Below are 23,894 nucleotides of genomic sequence, written 5' to 3' on the forward strand. Positions count from 1 at the left end.
CGACTGCCTGCCTCCTACAGGTGTCTTGTGATGCAAGTCCTCACAGTGGTTTTGTGGCGGTTGCTGCAGCTGCTGAAGGCAAAGAGGCTATAGCTGGGGCTGGCTTAGCACATTTTCTTCGTCCACCACGTGTGGTTTTTCTCTGGCCTCTTTGACTGGCCATGTCTCTCGCCTTTCCATATGAGGAGTAATAACAATAGGATCGTCCCCTCCAAGATTGTCCTGATGCACGAAAAGGCTGAGGTTGCCTAATAGCAGCTCCTAAAGATTTGGCTGCTGCTTTTGAGGTCTGCAACCTCTCAAGGCTCTCGTCAGCCTTGTTGCCGAAAAGGTGAGACCCGCAAAAAGGCATGTTCAAAAGACCGTTTTGCACGTCTGGTGCGAAACTCAACTTTCGCAGCCACGCAAATATGCGTGTTACTGTGATAGAGGCCATAGACCTGCTCACGTCATCTACAGTGTCCAATCCAGACGAAAGGGAATCCTGCATGGCTTCCTTTCCATCTCTAACGATGGCTAGGAATCCTTCTCTTTCTTCCCCTTCTGGTATGTGCTCCACCGCCATCGCAATGCACTCCCACAGAGTGTACGAAAATGTTGCCAAGGCACATGTGGAGTTGGCTGATTTTAATGCCATACTCCCAGCTGAAAATACCTTGCATGCCCAACCATCCACACGCTTGTCATCCCAATCTGGAGGGATTGAAGGGTATGCCACCTTATTAGAAGCTATGGCTGCCTGGACCACCAGACTCTCCGGAGTAGGGTGTTTGGACAGATAGCCGGGGTCGCTACTGGAAGGGCGGTATTTTGAAGTGAGGGACGTATTCACAGGAGGAATTGAGCCCGGGGTCTCCCAATTATTGGCCATCCTATTCTGTAAGGCTACATGGAAGGGTAAAACCAGATCTTCGGTGGGGCCATGACCCAATATGTCAGTCAAGTCATCCTGGATGAGCTGAGTTGGTGGTCTAGCCCATCCTAAATAATCCCACCTTTGTCATCAGTTGTCTGTATGAGGGACTGGCATGTTCCCCTGGTTCTGGTCTTCCAAAATCTGTCTCAGGTGATGTCAATTCCACTTGCATTATGCAAGATTTCCACTAAATCCCTCATTCTGCTTTCCTCAGAAATTAGACATTCTGGGACATTAGGGTTGCCATACTCTAGGCCAAAAGGAACATTCTCCTCCTCAGACCTTTCTTGAAGTCAAGGATTTAAAATATTCCTTACTTGGTAGAGGTTTATACATATTTTTCCTGGAGGAGCTGTTACAATGGAGGCTGAAGGTTTTGTAGTCTTTCCAGCCTTTTCTTTTGCTATTTTGTCATTGTCTGGCTGAACTGGAGCCTTTGAAACTTTTGGCACCGAAGGCTTCGGTTTCGACGTCGACGAAATAGCAGTCATCGACGGAGCTGGCTTTGAGGGCGTTGAGGCGCTCTTCAAAGGCTCGTCCTTCGAGGCGTGTCGGGTTCCGGACGGCGTCGATGATCTCGAGCAGTCGACTCGACTTGAGCGATCTTTATCACTCTGAGTGCTGGAAGGTTCCCGTCTTTCCTCCTTCGATCACCCGGGCTCGAGCACGTGCAAGTGTAGGAACAGTAACGCTCTCGGCCGGCTTCCGAGGAAAGCGCGGACCAAGTCTTAGCCTTTTCAAAAACCTCCATCATTTTTACTCTAAATGCTTCCCATTCTTCGGAGGAAGAATTTTTTGTGGGGCATATTAATTTTCTTGGGGGATTCGTCTGAAGACGAGGTGGAAGGGGACCGGTGGGGTCTCTGTTTAGACTTTTTTGTCAAAAGACCAAGAGTGGTGTGAACCACTTCGGGACCTAGACCTATGTTTTCGCCTTTCGCGTCGAGGAGATTTCTCCTCATGGGATCTCGACTCCACGCTTGAGGCTCTTCGGTAGGGTTTTCGACCTAACTGTAGTTTTCCCTTCCTCTCTCGCAAGGCCTTGCCCGTCATTGCCTGACACTTCGTACAGGCCTCCATGTCGTGGTTTTTCGCTGAGGCACCAAAGACATTCTCGGTTTCGGATCCGTGATCGACATTTTGGAACTGCAGGTTTTACATTTCTTGAACCCTGAACGCAGGGTAGTCGGGGTCGACGATGAGGACATCTCGAATATCTTCTTCACAATAACTGCGTCACAGAACTATCGAGGCGTGCCGAGTCTCCGAAGCAACATGTACTGTGGAAAAACAGAACTGAGGCCAACGGGCGCCGCGCGTGCTACTTGCATACCCAATGACGTCACCCCTGATGGAGGCCTTTGAGGGACTTCAACTCGACGACATCGACGCACGGCACCCTCTGCCGAGAACAATTTTCCAAAGCAGCTAAAGCAGGGCAAATATATCTAAGATGAGGAATCCGTTGGAGGAACATCCAGTCGAAAGAACCTTACCAGTTGGTAAGTAACTTGTTCTTCTCTCTCAACCTACTCTGAGACAGTAGCTCGCTGAACCTAACCTAACCTTCAGCCAGCTGAGCCTACTCAGCTGTACCCCTCTCAGCTGTACCTACCGAACAGAACAGTCACTGTTATACAGAGCAATGACGCATTTCACTTAGAAAGCATTCCATTTCAAACTGCCTGCATTCTATATTATGTGCGTATTATGGCTACGTGCACGCATATTTCAACATACTATACTGGAACATATTGACAGGACATGTTCTTTATTCTAAGGACAAAAACAGCAAGCCTATCGCTAACATTCTCTTTCGCCTCGAGACAGTCTAACTTGCAAAAACCAAAACAGGCATTCGTTCAGCAAAAACATTCTCTACAGTCAGCCAACCAAGGTCGTCTGTAACAGTCTGCCAAGAATCACTTTTGTTATGCTAACATTTACACACTATGTGTTTGTCATTTCTTTCCAAGCTCAGAATGAGCCAGATTCATAATGGACAGAAAGCAGACCATATCTAGCGCCTAGAAGCACAGTGCAAAGTGCTATACATGACAAGTGTACATAATTCTTCATGGTTCTTAGCAAATATTGAACCATGATAACGTAGAACAAATCTATTTTGCTAAAACATAGCCTAATGCTAAATAGGTGCAAATATGAATGCATGTATAAATGGATTATCTCATGCTAAACTTATCATCGATAAATGCAGTTTCACAGCAGTGGACAGCGTAAAGAGGGTGGAGAGAGCCATGAGGGCAAGAGAGGAATGCAGGGTGAGCTGTGCTTTCATTTAACTTGTTTAGTTAAATAACTAGCTGTGCTACACATGTGTCAATTTAATAGGCAAGCCTACAGAATTGCATAGCAAATTGCTATGCAACACTCCTTATTATTTGCCTTGATGGGGGAAGCACCTTACCCAAAAGGTTAATGGGCCTTGGGTCTCCTCTTTGAGCTGATGCGCAAGTGGGACTCAAACCCACTTTTCTTGAGCAGGGCTTTCCTAAAGGCCCTTATATTGATGAGAAAAGTTAGCAAGATACATGGTCTTTGACCATTACTTACAACGACCTCAATAACAATGGTGTCCCTTTGGAAGGAAAGGGATGTGTCCTTGGTGGTTTCAGAATTATTACACTAACCCAATTGTTTCTTCAGCATCCCTTTTTCCCAATGCAGAAGGGTCCAGTCACTTCCTAGATATTAAGAGGGTATGCTTGCAATACCTGCAAAGGATCAAGGACAATATGGACAATATAAAATCAAAGTGGCTTTTTGTAAAGTACAGAGCTGTTCGGACAGTTTTACCAACAAATAAATGTTATTACCAGATGGTTAGTTGTATGTTTTACACTGTAACCAAAAGGCTAACACGCCCCATTATGGCAAGCCAAGGGCTCACTCAATGGCGCCCGTCTAAGAAATATCCTCATTTTGGAAATATGTAAAGACGCTCGGTGGGGGCCGTTCCATTCAGCTTGCAGCCCTTTGTTGCTTTCGCTCCAAATGCTAGGGAAGATGCCAAAATGTGTCCGAGGCTTTAGTCAGTAATCCTCACCATGTTTACCTTCTCTCTCTTACTTTACCTTTATTTCTTGTCTCCTCTTCACCGAAAAATAAATGAGGGATGGGTTTGCCATTATATTTAGTGTTTCTGAATACTACTAAAGAAAAGATTCGTACAAAGGTAAAGATTTAATTTTAACGTTTGCTTTTTCCTTGTGTGTATCATCTTTACATTTAAGAAAACTTAAGCTACCTTCTCACAAGATAAGGGAGGAAAAGAAAAGGAGATTCTTCATCTGCATTTGACAAAAATAAATGAAGTTTGAACTACCACTCTAGCGGCAGCTGAAGCAGTATTTTAGTTTTCTCTTCAGTTTTTACATGACAGCCATTTTGGCTCATTGTCTTTATATTTACAGTGTTAGAAATTGGGGAAAGAGGTGCAGGATGTTAATTGGAACTTATTTTTTTTTAAAAAGTTAAAAGGTCATGCCAGGTAGGCTTTTTTAAGTCATCAAATATGAAACGTTTCTCTCAAGAAAAGTGTCATGAGTTTTTGAATAAAAATATATACAGTTTCATGTAATCAAATGTAGTTACCAAGATTAGAGAACTTTGCTTTTGAATAAATAACTTGTCCTTCTGCTGCCTCTTCGAGGAGTCAGGAGTTTCCTAGGTGGCCTATTCCAGTACCCATATTTTTCCATTCTTTTTCCAGATAAGTCCTGAACAGGTTATTCACCCCTAAGGTACTCCAATGATGGTGGTTGGAAAAGAACATTCTTTCAGATATCTACTAATGAAGTTCTCTGGTTGAAATGTGCATTCTGCAATTTAGGAAGAAAGTGGATTAGGGCAAACTAATTCTGCTGTTCATTGGACAGGCCAACGACATGTAGAATGGTGCCTACCAGCAGTCAACATGATTGCAAAGTGCCGAAGGTCGACTAGTCCCTCTTTGCGAAGGAGACCTCAGTTGTTGTAGTGCCTCTGGTACTAAGAACCAGAGGTAATAAGTCATTAGCTAGAGGATTTTTGGGCTTGGGCTCAAGACAACCAGGGATCATCTTCCCGCTTTTTTCCAAGCATATTTGATAAGCTATCACTTCCGCTGATTTGTTTCGGTAGGAAACTTTGAAACACCCTGTGAGGCTCACTGAAAGGCTTTCATAAAAGTAATGCAGCTTTCTCAGTCCTGAGTATTGTTTTTGTGCATTATTTGCATTGAGCGGCTGGCGACTATACAAATGGTAGCGATGCGCAGTATGAGTTAACTTAAAAATACCCAATCATTTGCCAATATGCTTTTCTTTCAGACTTTAACATGACATTCCTTATTCATGTTTTGTTACAGCTGAGATCGGAGATTATGATGAGCTGGGGGACCGAGAGCACCTTACTATAAATCGCTACCTGCCTCAACAGGAGACTGTACAAGAGAAGATAATTGAATTCCACCAAAAACACATGTGAGTTGTAAGAGGGGCATGTGTGAAAGAAGCAACATAGAAACACTTTGTGGCTATTTTTGCAAGATTGGGTAATGATGTTGGTGTGGTTAGGGGATCACTGGATGGACTTGGCAGCAGTCCTAGCATAGCAACATGTGTTTTATCGGTATTAAAAAAAACTTCTTTTGACAGTCTTTGTACAGAGGCCACTTGAAAGGGAACTAATGCTAGAAAACATGACACAGATAGTTTTCAAAATGTGCAGTTACTTGAGTTGTGATGCTGAAAGTCTTTATTATTCTACAGAAAGTATATTGTGTGGTATGGGCTTCTTGCGTCCAAGTCCTTTAACCTCTTGGGATTTCCTAAGTGGTTCGGAGTAAAGGAAAGTTTCTTGGTAAAGATGAAAATGACATGTTGATGTGATGCAGCACTCATGAATGGGCGCCTCAGAATCCTCCCACTCTCTTCTCATTTTGGAACTACAAGTCATTGTTTCTAATGACCAGAGAACACTTCAGCATGTCGCACCAGCGTTGGAAATAATCTATTTCTCTTTGACACCTGGGCACCAGTCACTTGCATTTGTAAGAGCTGCGCTAACAGCATTGACATAGATGCAGAAAATGTAGCCCTAAACCTGCATCTGTTTTTGGTTCACACCAATTCTCCAACCCTTCCTCAACATATCCACACCCTCAGGAAATGCACAGATATGGCTAATTGCATTGGCCAAGGCCCTTCAAATGTGCTTGTACCCTTCTTCAGACCCTTGGCAACTCTGCCACAGCAGCAGGGACAAAGCAAACACCATTTCTGTACAAAGGTGCAGAGCAGATTCTTACAGGAAAAGGCCATTGTGAGGAGTCAGAAATGAGTCGGACACAAGTTTGCCATGTTTTTAGTTAAAGACTTTTATGGAAATTAAGAGGTTGGGAAAATACCTCTATGTCCCTGTTTATAAGAGGATGTCATACCTAAAAAAAAAAAAAAAATGAAGGCTCTGTCTGTGTCAGGATGTCAAAAACAAAACTGTACTGTGTCAAACGTTCTATTCTGACCCTCGCACTACAAACTTAGGTAAATTGGATAGAGAAGTAGATCCTGTACCTAAACAGAAAGGTATACCCCAAGTGAAGAACAAAGTGACAGATCTAACTATCTAGGAAGTGAATATGTCTTAATAGACTAACTTAAGATGGAACTGAAACTGCGGACAATATCCAAATGGGTGGAGCACAAAGACAGGAAAAAATAATAAACTGGGAAGGTTAGTATGGGAAAATACACCCGACCGGAACGAGGGACACGCTAGGTAGGGGTTGGTGCATGTCCTGGAGAGCGTTCACAATGCGCTTTAGCAAAATAATCAATTTTTTTTCCAAAAGGCAGTTATTGAACAGTAGTTCCAGAAGAACAGGAGCAGGACCCAGGAATCCTAAATGCATGTTGAAGAAGTCAAATATATGACCTAGAGGTGATGTAGGAATGTCAGAATACGGGGAGAAAAAAATGCCGTAGTTATATTGACTTTAAGTAATATTAGGAGAGGACGACTCACACTTGTTGGTCTGACTCGACTGTAACCGCGAGGAGACTAAAGGAAGCGTTGCAGCAGGACCGGAAGATCGCGTTAGCTGAGGGAGGAGTGTTGCAGCCGGACAGGAAACTCCGAGAGAGTTTTCCCCTCGGAGGACAAGGTCACGGCCATAAAGAGGGCAACTACTCACTTCCACACCGAGAAGTGACCTTGGCCTGGTGGTACCAACACTTATTAGGCATCATGGCAGCACTCCTACTGACCGTAACATACACGAGAGTCAAGATGAGGCGATGCAGCTGCACTTGGAATCCTAGCCTCATGGAATCCGGAGCGGGGCTCCCAAGTGGAGCTGAGCAGCATCCCGCCTTCTCTACACCCAGACCTCACATGTTGGTCCAGGGACTGCAACCTGCAGACGGGCTGGCCTTTCTGGCAGCCGGCTGCGCAGGTCGCCATTACTGCAGATTCCTCCCTGGAAGGCTGGAGGGCCACTTTGGACAACCACATTGTCCACGGAGTATGGACCCTGCAGGTGCAGGAGTCACATATAAACTGGCTGGAGCTGAAAGCCATCTGGCTAGCTCTCTAAGTTTTCCTTCCGCTCATTGGGGGGCAAGGTTGTCCTCATCCAGACGGACAACTCCATCAGCATGCACTATGTCAACAAGCAGGGTGATACCAGGTCCCCTCTACTGTGGAACGTAGCGGTCAGCATGTGGGACTGGGCCCTGGAGAACATCTACCTGAGGGCCATCCACCTTCCGGGGGAGTTCAACCTGGAAGCTGACAGACTCGGAAGACTGTTAGCGGACGATTACGAGTGGCAATTGAACGATCAGGTGCTGCTGGAGATCTTCAGCAGATGGGGGCATCCTCAGGTGGATCTCTGCCTGCTGGGACAACAGGAAGTGCCAGCAGTTTGCTTCCGGGCAGGGCCCCGGCTCCCTGGGCCACACCATCCAGATTCAGTGGAGCGGCATGACAGCGTATGCCTTCCCTCCTACACCCCTGATCCACAGGGTGATCTGCAATATAAAGGAATCGTTTAATTCTGATAGCTCCATGGTGGCCTGTGAGACCGTGGTTCTCGGAGCTTCTCAGCCTCTTGGACAGGCCTCCCATTCAGCTGTCACTGGGTCCAGCTCATCTCCTGGCGCAATGGTTGTCAGGGTCATCCATCCCGCCCCACAGAAGTTAACCCTTGCAGCGTGGTTCCTGAGTAGGTCACGCTGAAACATCTGAGTCTATCACAGGCTAACCTAGAAATCATTCAGGGCGCTAGGATCAAAGCTACTAGTCACTGGCCCGACTCTAAGGAGATCGACCCCCTTAGGTGCACATTGGATGATATACTCGCCTCTCTGCACACCTTGCCCACTCGGGCGTGCAGGTGAATACATGCTGCACCCATCTGGCAGCCATAGGGGCCTACAGAAATTCGAAGGAGGAAGTCTTCTCGTCCAACCCGGTGGTCAAGCGACATTTGGTGGGGCTCGCCAGGCTCTTTCCTCCCATCAAGAAACCACACCCTGTGTGGGACCACAATGTAGTGTTGGGCGTCTTGGCGCACAAACCATTCGAGCCAATTTCGTCGGTGGACATCAGGCTGGACACCATTAAAACGGCTCTGTTGGTTAGTCTTACCTCTGCTCGCAGAGTCAGCGTGATCCAGGTGCTGGTGGCTTCAGCACCCTATACTACTTTTCACAAGGATAAGGTGGTCCTGAGAACACACCCCACATTCCTACCTAAGGCACCCTCCACTTTCCATCTAGATAGACTTACCTAGGTTTTTTTACTGACCTTAAAGACGATGCTCAGAGGGTATTGCACTGTCTGGATGTCAAATGCGCTCTGAAATTATATCTAGACAGGACCAAAGTCTTCCGCAAGTGGGACGCTCTGTCACCTTCAGGGGGGCAAGGTCTGGCTATCAGGCATCGAAGGCCTCTATAGCAAGGTGGATGGATTCGGGCCATCAAGGAGGCCGATGAGGGGCAGCATAAACCACTTCCAGCTAACATGCATGTCCACGCTGTCAGAGCCAAGGCCATTCCAGCGGCAGGTGCCGTGGCTTGTCATCATCGGGGCGGCCAACTGGTTTCTTAAGGAGGGTCGCCTCTCCACCCTAGGGCCACATTCAGTTGTAATGGCCCATGCAGTATGGAGAAAAGGTGACGGGACGCAAGAGTAATTAATAGTTACTCACCGTAGTGACTGGCGTACTCTTAGTCCATAATCCCCTTTCCTCCATACGTCCCACCATCGTCCCCTCTAAAACTTTTGTCATTGGGCATTGTTAAATATTGTCGACGCGTCAATGGGGACTGAGGAGTGGCGCCGGTGGGCGGAGTCAGGGGAGCGCATGCTACCAGGGCAAAAGGTTCCGTCTCCCGTGGGGGACGCCCATGCAGTATAGAGGAAAGGGGACTATGGACTAAGAGTATGTTAGTCACTACGGTGAGTAACTATTAATTTATTAGCCATCTTCCTTCACGCCACACATGCTAGCCACCACCCCGATAGCCTGCCTTACTCTGGCGAGTCTGCCCCAAGATCTCTGCCCGTAACAAGTGCAGCGCTGCAATCGCTTGTTCAATTTGAACATGGGGTCTACTAGGTCTTGATTCATGCCAAATGATAAAAAGTGGGCCTGCACCGTCCAGTAATGTAGTGTTCAAAATCTGGAAACGCTGATCCTTCCCCCTACCCCCCCACTCACCCTGGTAAGATTGCACCAATTTCTTTCAGCGTTCTCTCTGAACGTTACCCGCCCATATGAATCACACCAGCATCCCTTGAAGTTTCTAGACGAAGCATTTTGGGAAGGAAAGGATTGAGATTCTGGAACGGGTAGAGGAATTTAGGCAGTACCACCATTTTGACGACTGCGGCATGGCCCATCAGAGAAAGGGGAAGACCCGACCACCTGCCTAACGGTTCCTGCAGCCTGTCCCTAAAAAGCACCTCCGGGTCCCATGACATTTCTATGCCCAGGTATCTAGCATTATCAAGTGCCCATCTGAACCCATAATCGTCTCTAAAGGGTACTACCCCGGCAGTCAGAGGAAATATCACAGATTTATCATAGTTGCCTTTTAGTCCAGATATTTGTCTGATTTGTATTATCTGCCTCATCACCAAGTTAAGGTTCTCCTTCAGGTTCTGCAGAAATTGTACTGTGTCATCTGCATATAATGACAGAATGACCATATGGGAGAAGAGCTGGATACCCCCCTGAAGATGTCTTTCCCTCAGTGCTGCAGCCAGTGGCTTCGATGGCAAGCATAGAGTATAGACAATAGGTACAGGGATATAGTAGCACAAGCAAACACTGACCAGAGCTTTGGTGTAAAAGTATATAATTATTTATTTAAAGACACACTTGTAAAGTACACTAGCACACAAAGAGGTAAGTAAATTCAACACACAGTCACTATTATTTATATATACAACCCTAATTACTTATTAGACAAGTCTTAGTGAGAAACACCACTTATTTTCAGACAGAGGTGAGAGCTTAACATAAGATGGCACTCTAATAAGTTATTAAAAAGGGAGAGAAAAGGCAAAGTTATGAAAGCACACAATTTCAATACTTTTCAAAGAACCACAGTGAGGCAGGTTAGGTAAAGTCTACTGGAGAGCAAGGAAGTTCAAATGCCAGGCCCACTCTTAGAGCAAGTGCAATGTGTCCAGGATCACACAGTGGGGTTATGCCCAAAGAGTCTTTGTAGATAGTTCATGAAAGATTGAGATCAAGTCAGGAAAAGTTAGTTAACAGGTCCCAAGCTAACCCAGGTTAGAAAGTCGAGGATTTACTGTCACCCCGAATGATTTGTCGCAAGGGAAGCCAGGCGGGACACAGTACCTGAAAGTGGGAAGAATGCTCCAGCGGGGGCAGTTGTTCCTGGCAGCGGGTGCAAGTCGGTGTTTCGTTCAGAGGAAGAGGAGGTTTCGACGTGGAGGAAAGCTGAAGGTCGTTGCGCTGCCAGGGAAGAAACCAGCCGCAGAGTTTCCCGGTTACAAGGTACCACCCTTTTCTTCGCGGTAGTGGTAAACCGTGGTATTCCGGTTGCCGGGGTGCTTGGCATGGGCAAGGCGGCCACGAGATGGTCCAGGAAGGCGAAAAGACGGGCAAACTGGTTATCCCCACCAGTCAAAGGAAGAAGACTCTCCGGGCTGGAGATCTCCTCTGTCATCGGGAAAAGTGGTGAGACGGTTCAGCAGGGCTCCACCGGTGGCGTCGTCATTGCAGGTCGGCTCGGCTTCTCCCTCCTCGGATTCTTTTGGTCCTGTGGCGACGTCTGAAGTCCCAGTCCTCAAAGCCCTGCTTTTATGCAGAAAACCCCCATTCATTCAGCCTAGCTGTCACTCAAACATGCTAGGTGGTGAGCCGGGCGGCTCACCACTTGGGCCAATCACACAAGAGTGCGATTTGAGTTGCCGAGGCAACTCAGTCCAGGGTGCCTAAACCCCCTTCCACACCCCCTGTGGTACCCAGACAGAGTGGCACCACTTTTGGAGGCTTCTGTGGAGAAGCCCGCCAAAAAAGTGGAACAAAGGGCTCGACTTTTTGGAACCAAGTTTTGGCAAAAAATACCAACCGGTGAATTTATATTAATTTAATAAACCGGCGGTATGTTCAAGGCTATATTAAAAAGTAGTAGCCTCGAACAATGGGAAAATCCCATAGGAATATATTCCCGGCCGAATATAAAAAGTAGTATCCACTGCCACCAGCCAAAACTCGGTCGGGGGGGACTGGACAGTGCCCCCTCGAACAACAGACCCCGGGGCAATCGAATTGCCCCGACCAGTACGTCCACAATATGATGGTTTGTGCTGGTTTTGTTCACAATTTAAGACTAGTAAAGCCAATGGTGACTTTACATGCCCTGGGAGACAGTAGTCAGTCCCAGGGTATGGAGTCTATGTTTGGGGGTCGGTACGACACCCCTGGGTTACTGCACAGAGGGTGCTGTGTAACCCACATATCAAAAACACATGAGACCCTATGGGGTAAAGGACCCCATAGCCCATAGAACACATACAAAGTCAAAGGAACACCTCAAATCATGTCTAAGAGTGGGAGGAAAAGAGTCTCACTCTTAGCAGGAGAAAACAATAAACCCCAAAAATCCAGCAAAGCTGCTGGGGACTCACTAGGTTTGGGAAATTAGCCTTTACAGAGAATTCTCCCTAACAGAGTCAACGCCTTTTCGGCATCTAATAGGACCACAATCGCTGGGACATCCCTGTCCACTCCTTAAGAAGGCTGAAAAATCTCTGTAAGGGAAGGAACCGATACGCAAGTATTTTGGTCAGAATTGTGTTGTCCATATTAATAAGGGATATAGGTCTATATGTAGAACAATTGTCTGCCCCTCCGGGTGCTATAGCATTATCGTGGCTTCCCGGAGTGTCGCCGGCAGGGTGCCCCACTGCACTGCCTCCTGGTATACCCGGAGCAGATGTGGGGCCACCACTTGGCTGTAAGATTTATATAATTAGCAGCTGAGACCATCTGGGCCTGGCGATTTACCCGCAGGCAGATCTTTCATTACCCCTTTAATCTCTTCCACCGTCACTTCCCTGTCCAAGTAATCCCTTTGCTCCGGTGACCGCCAACAAAGCTCCACCTCCCCAAGGTTCTGCCCAGAGTCCTCCCCAGAGTACGCCCCTTTGGACAAATACAGATGGCTATAGTATGCACAGAACGATTCCCCAACGTCAACTGTCTCAAAAACATATTCCCCCTGGGGTTCCTTACATGATCTACCTGGGTAAGTCGCTGCTCGGAACCGAGATGCCATGCCAGAAAATCTTCTGTCTTCTGTACTCCGCCTGGAATATTCCCCTACCACGACTTTTATGTTATATTCTTGCAATTACCTGATGCACTCTCCTGCAAGGATTTTTTATTTATACACTTGAGATTGCCTGGTCTACTCTCCTGCCAGTACTTATATTTCATTCCACACAACTGACAATGCCTGGTATACTTCCCTGCCAGGATTTCTATTCATCTGGGTGTCTCACCCGCTCCCAGTCTTATTTGTATATAGTAACGATAATGTATCGTCCTGATACATTATCTTTGTCCTTCTTTCTTCGAATTGGCACCAAGTGCATTTACACATTTGCCAATGGTTTATCTGCAACTTAAATTCCCATTTAGTATATCCATCTCTTTTCTCTCTCACTGAAGTAACCTTGAGGTACACCGATAAGGCCAGTGTCTCTGTTGCTTTCTGAAGGACTCACCAGCTTCAGTAAGTGTTTGTTTCTTCTCTCGCGGTCATTCGGGGAAGGGATCCCCCCTTACCTCTCTCTAGCGGTTCTTTTCTTTGCTCGCTGATCCTCTGTGGCTTTCTCCTGACACGTCTGCTGTCCCTTTGGCTTCAGTAAGCGAACTGCTCTTTCCCTCTTTCTGCAAACACTAAGGAGGTTATTTCCTGCTCCTGGCGTTCCAGCAGCACCTCTCGGTTCCTCAGTTCTTTCTTCATTCGAGGGAAAGCAGTTCTACCCCATCATGCCGGTTCTGGCTTCATGACTCTGCTACTTGCAAAGAGGTCTAACTCTCTCTCTCGCCAGCCGCCACAGCAGCTGCCCCTCATCATAGGTTATGGCTGATTACATTTCCTTACCGGCTGGGGAGCAGGTGCAAGTGAATCTAGGTCACCTGGCCTAAGCCCCGCCCATCTGGTGCCTTCCTGGTTGCCGCTCTTTTTCACCACCTAGCAAGCCCTGCACACCTGGTGCCTTCCTGCTTGCCACTCTTTTCCCTACTTAAGGGGCCCTCCAGCCTCTTTTCCTTTGCAGCTGGGGAGCAGGTGTAAGTGGATCTAGGTCACCTGGCCTAAGCCCGCCCACCTGGTGCCTTCCTGGTTGCCGCTCTTTTTCACCACTTAGCAAGCCCTGCCCACCTGGTGCCTTCCTGCTTGCCACTCTTTTCCCTACTTAAGGAGCCCTCCAGCCTCTTTTCCTTTGCAGCTGGGGAGCAGGTGTAAGTGGATCTAGGTCACCTGGCCTAAACCCCGCCCACCTGGTGCCTTCCTGGTTGCCGCTCTTTTTCACCACTTAGCAAGCCCTGCCCACCTGGTGCCTTCCTGCTTGCCGCTCTTTTCCCTACTTAAGGAGTCCTCCAGCCTCTTTTCCTTTGCAGCTGGGGTAAGTGTTTTACTACTGACTTCTGCAATTGTATTTGCTCTCCCCTCCTCCCTCCAACAGTATCTGAAACCTTGTCAGGCCTAGTACGATAGTCTCTTGTTTTGTTCCTCCCCTCCCTTTCTGCACCACTCTCCCTCACCTTTTGTTTTCTCCAGCTCTACCAGAAATGTCGTCAGCCCTAGTACGGTAGTCGCCTGTCTGTTTCCATTTCCTTCCCACTCTCCCCCTCCCTTCTTATCTATGTCTTAGCTCTTGCACTATCTGAAATGTCGTCAGGCCGAGTACGATAGTTAATTTCACATCCTTACTGTTCATGGCCTGTAAGAATGTCGTCATATTTTCCCTTGTTCCCTCCCGTGCCTTGAAGCGCTTTGAAACACGTGTATAGGCGCTATATAAATAAACTATCATACCAGTGATGTGTGCCGGGATACCCTAGAACACTCACTAGGTTCAGTCTCTCTTATTCCACATTGCTCAATCCCTCTTCTTCCTTGTCTCTGTATTGCGTGAATTCAGGGAACAGAAGTCCATTGTAATTGATTGACTTATAGAACTTGGATGAGCAATTCCAAAAAGCTTTGATGATAAGTCATCGCTGATAGACTGTTAAAGGATAGTTCCGGGACTTTTTTTTTATTGTTCCTATGGTTCGGCCATGTGTTTTTAAGCATAAATCGGTAGATCGTAGAAAACTTTCCTATGGACCTTACCCGACTTTTCGTCCATTAACGCACTCGAAATCAGCCGCCATTTTCTGATAATCCTATCATTTCGCCCCATCGCCCTGGCTCACCTGCTTTTGCGGCACTAAATCAAATCCCCCGCCCCTGAAACAGACTTTATCAAAACATTCATATTCCCCGCCTCTATCCGTGACGTGACTGTGCTGCGTCGGCAAACGCGCCCAGGCGTCTTCTACGCGACTCCACACAGAACCCGGAAACAAACACAGATCAGCTCACAACACAGCGCGCCACAATTCGGAATATGAAACTGTACTTTTAAATCAAACCGCAAGATTGTAAATTTGGTAAAGTACATTTATTTGACATCAAATGTTTAGAGAATATTCAGCGATTTGCATTTTTATTTGCTCACGTTCCAAAAAGTTAGTTTTGAGGCACGCGATGTTCCTTTGCTGTACACAGGGTCTTAGATCATCTCACAATACAGCGCCACAATTCGGAATATGAAACTGTGGTTTAAAAGCAAACGGCAAGATTGTACATTTGGCAAAGTACATTTATTTGACATCAAATGTTTTGAGAATATTCAGCGATTTGCATTTTTCTTTGCTCTCGATCCAAAATAGTTCGTCTTGAGGCAAGCGATGTTCGTGTGCAGTATACAGGGTGTTGGTTTACGATAAAATAAGCTCTTCGGTCGCACTGATAATCGCATGGCTGTTCCAACAACGAGGCACTAGGGCACCACAACGGTCTGTATGTTGCATCTAGCCGTTAGTACCGCGTAAGGGCATACTTGTACTTGGCGATCGTCCCATAAAATGGTCATGGTGGTAACGTTGTTCACGCGGAGAAGCAACTGGCGGTTGAAAAACCCATCCGCCGGTGTCTGGTACTCGTGACACAGACAATAATGGATGATGTACCTGTTTGACAAACATAAAAAATGAAATTAGTCTCACCATCAGATCTTTATTAAAATTATTCATTTTATATATTAGGTCGGGAAATTATTTCATAGCTAGGACAGTGCAACTGGGTATTATACGTCAAGGGGGGGCTGTAGGATACTGAGACAGTCCCCCAGTGCAGGGGTTGACAGGGAGGCAGTGCAGGTGGAGAGTGGAAGGGCCCAGGACCGAGGTCGCAGACAGTGGACCAGTTGTAGCAGGGGAGAGGGAGAGAGAAAGCAGAAGCAAAGAGGAAGGTTTTGAGGTGCTTCCGTGAAAGGAGATGGTTCTCCTCAAGATAGTGCGCGGTACAAAACAATATGCCACATAGAACGAACAAGTACAACTTAACCCGTCTTTAAAGCTACTGTATAGTAATTAAATTGCGGTATAAACTCATCTAAAGAGTTACTTACATTATATTTGCATTTTCCATTGTGTCTGTGCGTAGGGCAGCCCCGAAATACCACTCCTTCTATGCCGACGTTATTTCTTCTAATGAACGAACATGAAATGGCTTTCGTTTCTGAAATTATATTCATTATCGTTTCTTACGTTATTGCCCCACACCCCCAAAAAGAAGTCTTTCGGGATGGTCCCGGCCTGTCAAGGTCAAATAACAATAGAACCTTATACTGAGTTGTGGGCCATTCCGGCACCCGAGCAAAAAATCAAAGCAGCTGACCTTCACGTTGAACGAGCACACATTCCTAGTTAGCTACATTCAGTGTAAGGCCATCTCACAGGACTTGAAATTTACACTCCATCTTTGCATTTTGTCTGCGTGCTTTGCAGCCCCAGAGAACCATAAATACGGAGACATTCTATATTTTTTGAAAAATGATTTATATTACTGTTTGGTTGGATAGACACATTGCATGTACACTCAGCAATCACTTTTATTTACACATTACATAGATACACATATTCAATGGGCCTGCGACATGAGGAGACTCGAGAGAACAGACAATCAAATTACAATCATTTAAACCGTGATGTGTATTTCTCAATGAGCTCTTCTTTAGGTGGACATGGAACAGAGGCAATGTTGGGTGGCAATGCAGTTGTCCCCTGCACAGGTTCGTTCACAACTCCATTTATGTGCCTATCTAGGACGTCAACAATAAGTCTCTCAATAAACTCATATTGCATATCCTCAAACACTGGTTTGATCACCCATTGTTTACTTCTTTTAGTGAAGGCCTTATTGTAGCGAAGCGTCCCTAAAGTTCCGGTCGTCCTACTTTGTTGACGGCCAACATTATGGTTATGTGCCAAGACCGCTAGAAGAGTCCGATTTATCATGCCCTCCATGCCAAAATGCAATCGTTTTGGCCTGTACTTTAGGCACATATTGTGGAACACCTCCAAATCTCCTGTGTGGCAGAATTCCGTGAGTCCCCTCAAATCTCTTGTTATAGTTTTATCAAATACAATCTTTTCAATGGCTTTGTGAGTGGGTGATGAAGGAATCAACCACTTCTTCTTCTGTGCCTCCTCTGTGGACAAATGGCCATGTTCACAATTGTGGAAATGTTGGTTTGTGTTCCAACGGTGAACGTTGGTACAGTGTAACATTACTGACCGCCATTTTTCCAGTAGAATTTCCAACGACCCTCCACATGTTTTTGAGCTCCACCAAAGATGGTTGCTGATTGACTTGGACCACTGTGAAATACCTTGCATTTCTTTTTTTTTACCTGCAGCAGACATTTTTTTATTGATAGTTTTTGCAAGATGCCAAACGTCAAATTGGTGATTTATATTTTTGTACTCTTCTCTCATTGTCTTGGCAATTGAAACGTGTCTGTCCGTGGCTATCAGGTCGATCACCATTCCCCGCGATTGTAGTTCTTGCAATGATGCTACAAAGCCAACTTTCTCCATGGCCACTGAGGATGTACTTTGTGACACCTGCACGACCACCGAACTCACAATTTTCTTACTTTCCATGTCCTGAAAGTGGTAGGTGCAGTACTTGGCTGAAAATCCTGGGCTGTCGCACTGTCCATCACCGGCTAGCCTGAACCGTTTGCCCGCGAATGTACTATCAATAGACATTTTTTCCATTCTCCAAGCTTCGCTAATGGCTGGAAATAGATAATCGGTTTGGTATTTGTAGAACTGAGTTTTCGCAATGAAATGGATTCCCACAAACTGAAAGAAAGACTCTAATTTTTTAAAACTTGAACCACTAAAAAGTGCAGCCGCTGCACAAAGTAGATTGCCTGCTGGCAGTTGTCCCAGCATGGGTTGTGCAGACCATGAGAAAGGATGATATTTTGTACATGTGGCATGTATTTTAAGGTTAGTGCCTCGAATTGCACGAGTCACATTAATCAATGGCTCCCCACATACTTCCCCACCTACCGAATGCCCACATTTCAACCGAATAATAATATCAATCAAACAACTATCGAATACAATGAATTTGGCCTCTTTCCTTATACTGTCACTCTGCATCCCAGCTGGTTCGGCCTGTAACGTTGAGGACATGTCACTCACATGAAAGGTAGAATCTCTGATATCGTCTTCCGCTATGTTCAGTGATATTGATGGTGTTTCATTGTAGTCCACTTCATTCTCTTCCATTGCAACATCTGTTCCTTCTCCGGCGATGGGTGAATAAGACAATTTCTTCAACTTTCTCGCGGTCTTAGTTTTTGCGGGTGTGGATTCTGTGAATTGATCTCCGACTGCATCCGAACTACCAGGAGGACATTCACTATCAATGGCTGGTGGTGGTATAGCTCCGTTGTCAATCACTTCATATTCTTCCCATTGGCACGATGCATCTCCAGGCTCAAGTCCCTGCCAAAAGGTTTGACAAGCAACATCTCTCGTTCGCTTCACTGTCTGTGTAGATCTAGTTCGTACACCCACTCGCAACTAGAGGACAGATTGGAAAAGGGATGTTCAGTTTAAACACAACTTACAGTATTGAACTATTAACAGTGAAAAACAACATAATATAGTGACCAGGACACTAACCTTCTTTTGCTTTCTTTTCTTTGAAACTTTCTTGCCTCGAACTTCAACATCAGGACGCTGTTGCTCCGACTCGTGTGTGCATGTCTCCACTTCCTCTTGCGCTGCAACGATTATATTTTCATGATAAGCACATCCATCACGCACTGACGCTCCATCGACTCCCTGAAACATAGAACTTTCATTAGTATGTATAATAATATCGAAAACACAAAATGTACTTGGGGACCAATACCCACGTACATCTCAATAGCAAAACACAAATGAACGCTTTGTGTAGAACATTCAAACGACAATTATTCACGCATAGTTGATCTAGTTGGATGGAACTGTCAAGATCCATACCTCGGGCTCCTCATAGACTTCCATTGATGATATTATTGAAGATGATTCTTCAGTGACTCCCTGAAACACAGTAATTGCATTAGTATTGTTTTCTATTTTGTTAAAAAGAACATAAACTTTGTGCAGGCGTCAACGGCTCATCTAAATAGACCTGCACAAATGATCAGTTGTCTAAAATAAATAATGGATATGTAAATATGATTCGATTTGCTCGATCGTTGGAAGTGTCACCACCCAGAGATCTGCTTCAACTACTAGGGGTGATGTTCTTGTAGAAGAAGGTCCGTCATCTCCCTGAAACATAGTACTTGCGTTAATAAAGAAGGAAGTATAGCGGATGTAATCACGTCATATGATTTCGCTTGATCGAACTGTCAGTATCCATACCTCGAAATGCATAAGAACATCAAGGGACGATGTAACTGCGGTGCACACTTCTGCAAGCTGTTGCGCCGACCCGTAACTGCATGGTCCCCCTTCTTCTTGGACTAATGCTCCATCGACTCCCTGAAACATAGGACTTTCATTAGTAATGAACACAATATTGAAAAAAGAAGACACATAGGCGGGCGACGACAGAAGGACATATCAATGGCTAAAAACGAAAGAAACATTGTGTGTAACAATCACGCTACAAGAATGCAAGATCTGATGATCTCCATCGATGGAACTGTCCGGAAACGTACCTCGAGCATCTGAGTGACATCAACGGTAGTCGTCAATACGTTGGACTCCTCAGCATCTCCCTGAAAGACAGTACTTGCATTATTTTGGATAACAATAATTATAACTGAAAACAAAGACTAGAGGATGAGTACAAGGGTGTACCATTAGGTAAAATAATTACACGATAAATTAAAACTATTGATTTACATGCCTAAAACAAGTCAGTGGCAGAATAGCCAAGTAAGATTACCCGATAGGCGCTCGAAGTGGCCGATGACTGCAATAACGACACAGATGGAGAATCTTCCGCCTTCATATTGAGTGGATACATAAATGGGGAAATTATTGTTAGCTAATGCTACACACTACCGCAAGGCCGAGAGATAAATACGTAAACTTGACTCACCAGTGGAGGGATGTGGACGAATAGAGTGGGAATAGCGGTTGAGAGCAATTTTCGCCTCGCTCGCGGTGTGTTCTTCTTTATTAGCAATGATGTGGAGTACATGTCTGAGCTAAAGTGCCTGCTGCAGATGCGGTATCGATCACCCCTCTTGTCCGCAAAGACTTCTAGGACTCTACTTTCAAGCTCAGACGGTGGATATCCGCAATATCGGACCCATTCTCTTATCTGATCTATTGTCTTAGGGAAAACATGCATTATAGTACCTTCAGATTTATTATGGGTCTTCGAAGGGCAACCGCCAATGGAACAGGCAGGCATTGTGGAAAGTTCTGAAAAGTAAAGATCAACAATTCTCTATGAATACCAATGTAAACTCAGAACATGTGACTAGTTCCTTGCATGTACTGTCTTGAACGAAAAGAAATTGGACGCAAAATGATTATGGTACATGGCCTTACCTTGACGAACAAACAGTTAGATGCAGGGATCAGAGTAGTTTCTTGTCGTAGAACAGGGAGCAGTTCACAGGTTGCAAACTGAGGAGTTTCCTCGAAGTGTTCACGGAAGTTCACAGAGACGAAGAGCAGATAACCAGCACCTTCACGGGTTGACTAGCAAAGCGCAAAGAAGTGCTCATTAGAAATATGAAGTGGGTTATAAAGAATTCGAAACAGGGGTGTGTTTGTGAATGAATGACGTGTATATGTCGTGGCATTATGCGGTTTGCAGGGGGCCGCCCAGCGTGAGGGGGGGATGCTTGGCAGGAGACACGGGGTCTGGAGGTAGACATGGGAACAACAAACCATGCTCTATAGGCCACTTTGAAGTGTACATGGTCTTTGGCACCTCTTGGCCTTTATCGCTCCCTGACAGCTCCACTTGGCAGCACAAGTACCCCGGTGCGAACTGGCGAACTGCCTTTGATAGGGCGGGGGGTGGATTGGGGCGGTGGTCGTGCAGACAAGACACAGGAAGACTCGTGAATGGAGACACACTTATGTGGATTGCAGGGGGCCGTCCAGCGTGAGGGGGGATGCTTGGCAGGAGACACGGGGTCTGGAGGTAGGCATGGGAACAACAAACCATGCTCTATAGACCACTTTGAAGTGTACATGGTCTTTGGCACCTCTTGGCCTTTATCGCTCCCTGACAGCTCCACTTGGCAGCACAAGTACCCCGGTGCGAACTGGCAAACTGCCTTTGATAGGGCGGGGGGTGGATTAGGGCGCTGGTCGTGCAGACAAGACTCGTTTGCCGCAGGGCCTCACCAAGGAGAGGCCATCTAACTGCATGTAAGAGGCAGGCTGAAGGATCTAGTACATGGAAGGCAGGGGGGTGAGTTTATAAATACCTCAGCCTCCCCGGAGAATAAATGGGTGCAGTTCACCCTGGAGACCCTGGATGCCTAGGCAGTTAGTCAGCAGCAGGCTGGCCTGTGGTGGCAAGGCGGCACGGGCCAGAGGGGGTCATCTCTGTACCCGGTGCCCAAAAGGATGATTTATTATGATCAACCATATTGATTATTTACCTATAACCATGTTTTGTATCAATAAAATCCAACGGCCTTCCTTTTATTGCCAACGCTTGAACAAAGTGGTGTGGTAAGTATTTTTGGGGGAGGAGGCAAGGCCGGGAGGCTTGATGCCAACCCGCAAAATAACATATGTATGTCTGCTGCATATGGGTTCAACGGTTATGTGGATTGAAGGTGGGCGGCCAGCGTGAGGGAGGATGCTGGCCGGAGACATGTGGTGTGACAAGACAAGGCACAGGAAGACTATTCAATGGAGACACACTAGATTCATTTAAAAAATCAAAACAACCATTGTTAAAATATATGTTGGGTTTTATTTTAGATCTTAATTTCAATTGAACATAAATAATAAACATTACACATTGTAAAGTTCCGGTTGCAGCACATCTAGGGAAAATCTGCGGTATTGTCCACTGTCGCTGGGGAAATGTTGTCTAATGGCAAGTACCGCACAGGCAGGTATTACTCTCCGAACGCGGTGTCCGAGCCTCCCGTGAAGCCACGATAGGCCCACCAGCCTGTACCACCTGTGAAAATGAAAGATGCAAACTGTATTAAAATGACAAAACTTTCTTATCACTGTCGATTCAGGTAAAAAATGTCATTCTGCTTTGAAAAAAATTCTATCTAGAAAATGCACAATATGGAAGCAATTTACATGCATTCGAATGATATGTAGATGTAATTTTATATGTGGGAGACGACCATGACATAGTAGTGGCATCACTGACATCACAACCAGAGTATACTTACTCGTTACTCGGATTACGCGGACGAACAGTGCCGCGAAGTTTGTGCATAAGCACCATCATCCTCAACACGGTCCGTGAGAGGCATGCTTCCCTGAACTCTGGCAGCTCGGTGATGCATTGCGGACTTGGCTCGCCTTCCGAAATGTAGGCCAAGCACCCGGAATTTTCACGGCAGCAGCAGTTCTCCTCCTCAGTTGGCATTAGCTCGCACCGATTGCACGTGCACCAGGTGGAGATGCCGTCCATGCGACATGGTCCAGGCTCTTCTTCCGTTGACTGGTCCTCCCAACTGCCGTCCGAATCCCCATCGTTTCCGCGTGCTTGCCTTTCCAGTAGTTCCTCCTCGGTGTACTCGGGCTCGTACATATACGGCATTATTGTAGCCATTGTGTGGTAAAGAAAGTAAAATAATTTACAGAGATGGTACAGGTGTTCACAAGGCCTAGAAGCGGCGAAGGTAGCTGACCAGAGCACAGAAACGAGTCACAGAATACTCAAAGTAACACAGAGAGAGGAATGGAATCGAAAATCTGCTGCTGTGTGTTGTGAAACGGTGTGTTTATACTTATTGAGGAAAGAGGCGTCCTGCCATTTCCATAGCGACACTTCATTAGCTGAGGCGCAGCGATTGTTGACACGAAACGTGCTTTGGCGTTGGGAAATGGGCGGTACGCGTCTGCTGATGTCAGGCTCAGGGGCGGGGGATTTGATTTAGTGCCGCAAAAGCAGGTGAGCCAGGGCGATGGGGGGAAATGATAGGATTATCAGAAAATGGCGGCTGATTTCGAGTGCGTTAATGGACGAAAAGTCGGGTAAGGTCCATAGGAAAGTTTTCTACGATCTACCGATTTATGCTTAAAAACACATGGCCGAACCATAGGAACAATAAAAAAAAAGTCCCGGAACTATCCTTTAAGTGGAATTGAATAGGGTGATTCCATCAGATTGACAAGGTTGGTTCACAGATCAAACAAAAGGGATTTCCCTGTTCTTCATGGGGAAAAGGAGTGGAAACCTGGCAATAAGCCATAAGGTTCTCAAGACACGAGAAGTGTGTTCTTAAGGAGAATGAAGATTCCTCCTGCTAAAAGCGCAGGGAGCTCTTGATTCTATTAAAGACAAGGAGGCGAGCATTAAGCTTTCATCTTTATTCTCTACTCTCCAGCAGTTTCAACAAATGTAACTTTGTAAACTTTCAATTTAAATTTTTTTTTTTTTTTTTAAACAAACTTCAAATCCTATCAATCCTGTAGTCCACTAGTCTCTGGCCATGTGACCTAGTCCTTCCTGTTCCTCTGTCCTTCCTCTTCTTTGACTGCTAGAACTTGTCCTTTCTCTTTAACTGCGCACTCAACTGTTCAACTTGTGCAGATCTTCCTGCTTTGTACTAGTTCGGTCTATCACCTACAAGCTTTCGAAGCTGATCTAGGCGACTTGCTCTGATTCGGGCTTTCAGCTGTTCTTTT

At 46.0% G+C, this 23,894-nt stretch overlaps 1 protein-coding gene across 3 annotated transcripts in view; it reads left to right on the plus strand.

Moving 5' to 3' along the window:
- The window catches only part of FARP2 (FERM, ARH/RhoGEF and pleckstrin domain protein 2), a 4,051,843-nt gene that overhangs the window by 1,022,151 nt on the left and 3,005,798 nt on the right, over positions 1–23,894 (plus strand). For all 3 annotated transcript variants that reach the window (XR_011276033.1, XM_069618112.1, XM_069618113.1), the window contains exon 7: positions 5,286–5,400. Coding sequence is in view for 2 of the 3 variants with exons in the window: in XM_069618112.1 (XP_069474213.1) it covers positions 5,286–5,400 (115 nt within the window). In the remaining variant the exon portion in view is untranslated. The remainder of the gene's footprint in view (positions 1–5,285; positions 5,401–23,894) is intronic.

Source organism: Ambystoma mexicanum, chromosome 10 (assembly GCF_040938575.1).
Source record: "Ambystoma mexicanum isolate Mex_15411 chromosome 10, UKY_AmexF1_1, whole genome shotgun sequence".
NCBI classification, from domain to species: domain Eukaryota; kingdom Metazoa; phylum Chordata; class Amphibia; order Caudata; family Ambystomatidae; genus Ambystoma; species Ambystoma mexicanum.